Source organism: Cystoisospora suis (assembly GCF_002600585.1).
Source record: "Cystoisospora suis strain Wien I chromosome Unknown contig_2458, whole genome shotgun sequence".
Taxonomy (NCBI): domain Eukaryota; phylum Apicomplexa; class Conoidasida; order Eucoccidiorida; family Sarcocystidae; genus Cystoisospora; species Cystoisospora suis.
In genome coordinates, this window is record NW_027155257.1 from 1 (window position 1) to 8400 (window position 8400).

Consider the following 8400-nt stretch of genomic DNA (forward strand, 5'->3'; position numbering starts at 1 on the left):
CGAGGCCGGAGTCGACTCCAATCAGCTGAGTGGAAGGCTGCCATTCCCCCAAATCCGAAGAACACGATCCACCTATGAACGGTTCCGCCCTGGCCGCTCCACTCCTTAAAACCTCGCTTTTTCCCGCAACAGGAGCGGGAATGCATGTCTCCCATGCGGCTGTGGTACGGGACCCGGGTGCATCATAATCATTGGACTCAGCGGGCATAGCACAGGAGTCAGGCATGCCCTGAGAAAACCCGATAGCTGCTCCCACTGATTTAGAACATGGAGGTACGCTTTCGCCCTGACCCGAGGCCTTCGAGGAGCGAAAGAGTGAGAGAATGTGCTGGAGAGCAGAACTGCTGAAATCGTCTGCCAGCCCCATCCCGGAAGGAGCATACAAGTCGAGTCGCGAAGCCGGTCTTACATCTTTTCTCGGTTGACGTTTCTCAGTCATCGATCCCCAGCCGCGAGACATCGAGACGAGAGGTCTTGTCTCCGCTATTGGAGGTATCTTGACACCGGGAATAAAGCTGTGTGCGTCTGTCCGCACACCCCTCGAACTCCGTCCCCCCTGAGCACCTTCGCAGCCCTGTTTCAAATCCCGGGGGAGTTCCGTTCGGCACCGCTGCGATAGCAGCAGTTCCCAGGCAGCAGCAGCAGCGACGTCACCTTTGCTGTCTGGCCCCGAGCCCGGCACGGCTGCCGCAGACGGTGAAGGAGGCACGCGGGCTGCTCCCATGCTTGCGGGCACCACACGGTGAGTCCGGTGCGTGGTATACACGTTCTGATTTCCTGACTCATGTCCTGCCACCGCCGAACACCCCGGAGATGTGCTTTGCGACGGAAATGCAGTATCGGGTTCCGGACTGGGCTGGTGTGACTGCGTTTCCCATGCTGCTGGTGCTGCGTTGTGTGGGTGGAATGCCGGCACGCGCGCATCTTGAAAACCACCCCTACTTTCCTTGCTTGCACAGTTGCTGTCCGGGTTCTGCAGAAGAGCCAGTAGCTGCGCTACGGCCAGGAAATCCCCCGCCTCACTGAGCGAACCGGCGCCTGACGGTGATGACCCTGCAGGGTACACGCTGGGTGGCCAGGGCCGCGACGCAACCGGTCTCCCACCAAGGAAGCTAGAGGCGTTGGCTTGCAAGAGCCTCTGATTCCTGCTAGACCCCATTCCAGAGCTCGTCCCGTGTGCTTTCTGCAGCGTCGAGGGACGCACTTTCCGCTCATCGGGACGCTCTCGCTGGTTATCCTTCGAGACAGTCCCACCGACATCCACTAGGCACCGAAACACCTCCGAAGCGGTGGCATACGCCGCCTTGCCTGCCACCGTCAAGCCGTCTATATCCGTCGCGTATTGCCCTGCTGGTCTTGGAGGCGGCGACAGTGTTGTTTTACTGGTCCTCGGCGCGCAGCAAGCAGCGGACCTCGGCTTCCCGGTCGACGAGAATATCTCCGTCCTGCCAGCCACATTGTCTAGTAGTACGCCAGTGGCGTCCCCACACGGACGGAACGGGTTCGTCGCCTCGACTGGCCTCGCCACGCCGCAGCCCGCGCTCGGACGGGCCGATCCACGACTTGCCCGGCATCCCGGGTTCCCTATGAGATCGGGAATCTCTTCCGAAGCTTCGTAAATACCCCATGCAACTCGTGAGCTCGGCGTACCAATCTCGTTTGTCCACCGACCTGTTAAGGGGCAGCTACGAGGAGCCCCCGGCGCGGGAACCTGGCTCCTTACAGAAGTGACTGGGGACCTGCTTCCGCCCTCTGACACATGGCCTTCACTCCCGGGCCTCGGGCGCCCAGATGATGAAGCTTGACACGGTGAGGCAGCTCGGTCGTCGGTCTGTTCTTTTGTCGGCCCCTGTTGGACGGCCTCTTTCCAGGCTTTCTTTACCTCTCCAAAATTCTTCCGGGGCTCCCGTCGCTTGCGGCGAGAAGGGTGTGCTTTGATCGAGCCTCCTTCGTCAGCGCGCTCTTCCACCTGGAGTCGCTCAGTCCGGCTAGGGGTGTCTGCACTCAGGTCAAGCCTGTCTTCCTTCGCGGTGTCGACAGTAGCGCTGCTCTTCGCCGGAGGCTCCTCTGACGCTTCTGTCTCTTCTGGAATTCGACTTTTTTTTTCCGGATCGGCAGAGCGGGGCCCTCCAGAGACAGGGGAGCCCTCACTGCTTCTTTGGCATGCTTCTGTAGGGTGTGGGCTCGTCGGCCTGCTCGTGCTGCTGGCTCCTCCTCCTATCCCAGATTCGCCGTCCCGTTGTACTCCACTTGGTCCCCTTGAAAGCGCGACCAGTTCACGGTGGCTCAACTGCCGGTAATGTTTCAGTTCGTCTACACCATGCGCGTGGCGACAAGCGGCTCCCGCACCACACTTGCCCTTGTTCCACATGTGACAGATTTTCCTGCACAGGGAAAAGAGCAGAATACATGCGATAGGATTCACGCACGGCCAGAGCGAACTGGCTACCGCACGAAATAAACGGTGTGAACCCAAACAGCCGTTCGCCACTGTGACCGCTGACAAAAGCGGCCTCCGCTTCATTGGCCCGCTCCCCCTGTCTGAGGAACAGCAACCAGTTCTAGTGGCCTCGCTCAGCCTGACCAGTGCGCTGGACAGGTTTTTCGTTTACAACAGCAATCCCGAACGTCCTTGTACATCAGCAACATACCGCATGGCGGCTTCTGTCACTAGCGTACCATGCATATTTAGGCACGTGAGAGTTTCGGAAAGTCTCCACTAATTTGGTGCTTACGTCTTGAAAACGGTAACCGTATGCCGCAATTCCACCGTACTATGCGCGTACGGGCAGCTTTCTTCCTTGGGGCAGGTTCCCTGCTGTTTGAGAGACGGACACAGACGGGTTCTCGAGAGATCGGGCGGTACACGGAGCTCCTCTTCACTATGCGCATAAACGCACTTGTGACCCCGGCTGCATGGCCGTCCGTGAAGCACGTATAAGCACATCTTTGTCTGCGAAAGGAGATAAGAAAAGCCCCTTCGAGCGGGTTCAAGAAGCCATGACACCAGACTCTCTCCTCAAACCGCGCACCGGCTTTTCGCGTTCCTCCTGTTCATGAGGCAGATACGCCCCTCACACGTTCTGCAATGCTCAGCGCCAACTCCAGCGCGGTACGTACACCGGTAACGGACAACTGTCGCATACTAGTGCCCTGCCACACGTTCGCTTTACTGCGAAGATGCAACAAAACCCAAGATCCACATCCAGTTAAGAACAGCTCGGCAGTCTCCCTACCGAGCGCTACAACTGTGTCACAGCTTACCCTGTAGTACTGGGAGCAGGCTCTAGCTAGCCTCACGGGGGTGGTGATGTTGCTGCTAATGCTCCTTCGTCTTCGTCCGGAGGTAGACTTGTTGCCACTATCGTCTTCAGATATTGTTTCGCCGGCGTTATTGCTTTTCCTTACCCCCACAGAAGCGCTCTGTTGCTCCTCCTCCAGGTGCGGTGCCAGCGCCATCCTGGGCAGACTACCTGCTGAATTGTCTCCATCAATCCTACTTGCCACTGACGTGTCTCCAGTGCACTGTCGCATTCCGCTCTCCTTCTCCACAGTTGTTGTCCGGCCTCCCTCCTCGCTTCCCCCGTCAGCCCCCTGCCTTCTCTGTGGTGTCTTCTCCCTTTCAGTTCCGCCATCAAGTCGCACACCTTTGCGGGTCCCAGCGACGGCGTCCCCGTCCCTATGATCGGCTGGGCTCAACCCGTCATCGCCGTCCAAAGACACCCCTGTCAATTCTCCCGGCTGGACACACCGCCTATTTCTCGTTTCTTTGCAGCTGGGATCTTCACACCCAAAGTTGTCTGCCATCCTCCTTCCAGCTCTTTTAACCCTCTGCGGCCCCTTTACAATCTCTCGGGCTTCTGCACAGGGCTGGCCAGCCCAGTTTCACGCAATACGGCCGCCGCGTCCACTTGTTCTGCTACCCCCAAGATTACTTTTTCATGACACACAGTGTCCCGGTGGTAACAAACCGTGTCCCCGCCGCCGTCTTCCCGGGCCCCTGAGGCGCTCTCATCCGTCCCGGGACTGTGGCCCAAAAAAAGACCCCAGGAGGACAGACCGGGTGCAGTCCGAAGAGGGTCCAAGTGTTCTCGGTATACTGCGAACCTACACGAGCCAGCCACTGAGAGCGAAAATGGGCGGCGACCTCCTCCTGTGTAATACCTAAAAAGGGAAAAGGCACGTAAGTCTTTCCCGCTGCCCTCGACAAAAACAAGGTCTCTTTCTCCTTCTCAAGATACACATGGAGCCCATCTAGTCTCCAGGTATAGTGCACCAGCTCTGAGATTACAGTTTTCGGCAAGACGGCCAATCCGTTAGTCGTCCACCCGGTCTATGTGGCGCTGAAAGCGAGACCCCTGCTGCTCCCTTATTTCCGAGCTTTCACGCAACCGGCCACCGACTCGAGTCCTTGAGATCACGCAAGACAGCATCGCAAAGAGCTACTTAATAGAAATCGCGACATTTTGGGGTGCAAGCTGTTACCGGTCCTGCCGAGGAGTCTCCTTGGCGACACTGGGGTTGTTCATGTGAGCTTCCCGGCAAGCAGACAGCGGCGAATTTTCAGCTGTCGTTGGGACCACGTAGACCGCATCCAAAAACATGCGAGTTAGCCTATCTCCCTAAAATTTTTTTCTGGCAGTAGCGGAGCCAGCCTTTGAGTCCCCGGGCAGCAAGACGTCCTCGGTGCCGTCGCACCAAGGGCAATCAACGCAAAACTGGGGAGGGGACTGCCTAGCGCCATGTGCGCTTCCCCGTCTCGGGTACTCCTGCGCGAGATTCTTTTCAAACGGATGCAAAACAACACAAAAGACACCCGCTATGGACTGCGAGGCAGATTTGAACGTACTCGCCCACCCTCGACAACCATCAGCCCATCCCCCCTGGAATTACAAGCCCAGACTCTTCCCTACACGAAAGAGTACCCAGTGTAACCGCCTTCGCACTCCGCGTGGGCAACCCAGTCCGACAGCCAGTCAAGTCGATCACGACCCCGGCCGTGGCGTGGCGTAGGTACCCCGCCGGTTTACGAGGATCACGCTTGCTCACCTTACGGTAGTATGTTTCGTTATAGTTTTTGTTACAACTTGCTCAAATCGCATACCTATATGTTTTCTAATCAGTGCACAGGATTCCACCACGCCAAGAAACAAACAAGCGGGGGTCATTCCGTTCTCTAGTTCGTTGTGGGGTTGCTAGTCTCCAACGGGTCAGTTTCTTGGCTGCGAGGTATATTGGAAGGGCCTTTTTCCGATGTGGGACGGCAGAGATAGCAAAGCAGCAACTGCAGCATAGCAGGCGACAAGCCTGAAAAGAATCTATGGCGGGGAATTATCTCAAAGGTCGACAACACTGTGTATACTCGGCGCAGGCCTGACGTGTTGGCGGCGCTGTCGGTGCTCCCCGGCCGCCCTGCAGCCTCGAGGCTTGTCACGACTACTCCCCGAGTGTGACTAGGCGGGGTCGCCTACCCAGTGTCCGAAAGCTACAAAAGGCTCTTTTGTGGCGCCTGATGAATCCGCGGACGGTAGGTGCTCTCTTACTTGGTGAGAAGAAGGCAGTCTTCCCGATGGCGACGGTGGCGCCGGTGAAAGCTAGACACTACCTTTAGCCACGTGCAGAGGTGGGGGCGGTCACTTTAAGACGGCGTTGGTTTTACCGCAGTGGCACCGCGTCTGCACGGTTCGGAGTTTGCCCGCAGCAGCTCAAACCATTAGCCACTCCAGCTCGAGAACGCGAACATCGTCTCGAACTAACCTTTTGTATTGCGGGTATTGCCGGCGGCGGGGGCCGACGTCAAGGATAAATCCGAGGGCCGCCGTACGCGGGCCACCGCGTCCCCAGATCTCCCAACCAAGGGCATTACGGTTACAGGAACGAGAGATCCTTTTGCCACGTTCCTACGGACACAGGCGAGGGCGGGAGATAATTGTTCCCGCTGCAGCCGTTGCGCAGGAAGGCTTCAGACTAGCCAAGGTATAACGGGGCCCGGATAGGGGACACCAGATTAAACACTGTGCCGCCTGCCGTGCTACGGCTCGGCAGTGCTCAATGTGCGACGAAGCCTACCCTTTCGCCCTAGGCGATCCCACATCACCAGCAGACTAGGAACTAGAAGTAAAAATCAGTACAAAAAGAGAGATTCCCTTCAGGACGCTTGGAGCTCCCTCTCAATCCAGATGACCGGCGACTACCACTGAGCGTTGCGGTCTCACCCTCCCAGGCGAGTTTCACAATCTTGCAAATTGAGTGCGCCAGTACGGCGAGCTACAGAAGCAGTGAATTGAACTGCGAAAGTGATCAGCTGGCTACCTTGTTATTACTATCTGGCTGTGCCGCCGCAGGCCCCGCCGCTCTGGACCGAGGCCCGCGCAACACTTCCCCCCACAGGGCCAGCGCCTGCCCCCGGTTGTAGCCCGTGTGTCCTAACTAGCAGTGTGGCCGTTAGTTCACATAAAGGGAGCCAACTTCTTTGAACTTCCACGGATCGGTCAGAAGCGTTCGGCCGTCAACCTGTGTTCTCACGCAGTAAAATGGGTTTACGGTTAGTGCGGGCGCGGGGGCAAGAAGAACAAAGCAAGGAAAAACCTGTCCCTGTTCATCAGTTCGTCCAGCTTTCTGTTACGAGGGTCTACCGGACGACTGAAGGGCGGGCTGCCCCCCTCTTTAGTCGTCCGGGAGACTCTGCTAACCCTAAACTGTCCGGACCATCAGGCACAGTCTTCAGGTGCACTCCGACACCCTTCGCTGTTTCGAGTTCGTGGAAACTGACAACAGGCTCGACTAGTGTCTTCATCTAAGAATCGTTTGAAGCGTCGCTGAAATCTTGGTTCTCTGGAATGCATAGTGAGCTCTTCTGCCCCTTGTACGTCTACGTCCGGTGGTTAGGAGGTGGCCGTCCATATCGGGAAACTCACGGCCCGAGTCTGTAACGGTGGTCGTGAATACTTTCCACTAAGCACTTACCTCTCATACGTACTTGCTGTTGCCGTCTAGCCCGTTGTAAGCGAGAAGGTTGTTCCAGTTTATGTTTCGGTAATTACAGAAGGTGCACCGGTTGTATTAGCCATCGTGGTGGCATTCCCAGGCTAGCCGCGTTCCTGCCAGCGCCTTCCTCCGTAGTGCAGGGCCCGACAAACAGTGGTCGTAAGCCTTTGCGTACCGGTCCAGAGGCAGATTTGTTGCGTTGGACCAAACTCGTTGGCTCGCATCGAAGTCCGCGTTTTCTGGAGACGTGAGAGAATAAACACTCGTAGCGTTGCCTACAATGGCTCTAGTCCCACTGGGCTCCCGTTAGCGCCTGCTTTGCTCTGTGAACTTTGATCGCTGCTCGGACAGCAAGGACGTCTAACGCCGTGGCGAAGCTGGTGACACGTGGAATGTGGAATCCCCTTCGGGGATGGTTCGTCCCATGGACCATCCGGGAGCACTACAGTGATCTCGATGACGCCATGGTGGTACAAGGGAGATGTGTTTTTTTGGCCCTTGGGATGTGTTGTTAGCCACCGTGACGGTAGAGGACTCGCGAGACTGGAGGTTGTTGTGGAACGGAACGCAGGCAGGAGAACTACTACTTTTTTACTTTTTGTGTTTAATTCTTCACCCACACACCTGTATTCTGAGCTGCTCTTGCCCCCGCGTGGCAGTACAGGGTCTGGACGACTCACCCGCACCCGTATGCGACAACAGAGCTGCTGTCAGAAGTGGGATTTTCCTGTACACCTTTCGAGCGGCTCACACTCGGAGTAGGGTTCTCTGATAAGTGGGCGAAGGGCTACGGTCTTGGTCGCACGAAAGAAGAATGCCTCGGTCCGCAGGCAACCGGGCGCGTGGAGCATTTGCAGGAACTTCCGAAGCGTGTGAGAGCATGAGGGGCACATCGCCTGCGGCGGAAGAGGAAGCGATAGGACCCAGCTCCGCGCCGGAGCTGGGTCCTATCGCCGGATGTACAGCAATCCCCCGTAGCAACAGGCCCTCAATCATTGTAGGTCCAACCAATAAGGAAGCTCCAAGAGGCGCTGGCAGAAATGCGCTTCATGCAGAGGCGAACTGAGGAGCTGCACCAGCGGGAACGTGACCAGCTGCAAGACAGTGTAGGCCTACCGACGGAACGAGAGGAGCGCAGCGGCTGTGAAAGTGCGGAGCTGAAAGTGAAGCTATCGGAGCTAGAAGTAAAACTACTCACCTGCCAGCGGCAAGACGGTGCCGGGCAAAGAGCACCGTACACCACGGAGATCCAACTGGACCCTTTGCCTGCGTACGCCACCACCAGCAGCTCGGACGCCCAGGACTGGACTGGTTCACACACCTAGAAACGAAAGGGGACTTCCCGAGCCGAGGCGATGAATGTCACAAGTGATCGTCCCTTGTATGGACGATCCTTCGTGACTCGTTCCTGCA

At 57.2% G+C, this 8400-nt stretch overlaps 1 protein-coding gene across 1 annotated transcript; it reads right to left on the minus strand.

The window, feature by feature from the left end:
* Positions 1 to 4901, minus strand: CSUI_005104 (zinc finger (ccch type) motif-containing protein; the record flags this gene model as incomplete). The annotated part of the gene is made up of 3 exons (XM_068065283.1): positions 3265 to 4901; positions 2736 to 2953; positions 1 to 2384 (listed from the first exon to the last, which is right to left on the minus strand). Coding segments are annotated over exons 1-3 (3145 nt in total), but the record flags the coding sequence as incomplete, so codon positions are not given.
* Positions 4902 to 8400: the final 3499 nt, after the last annotated feature.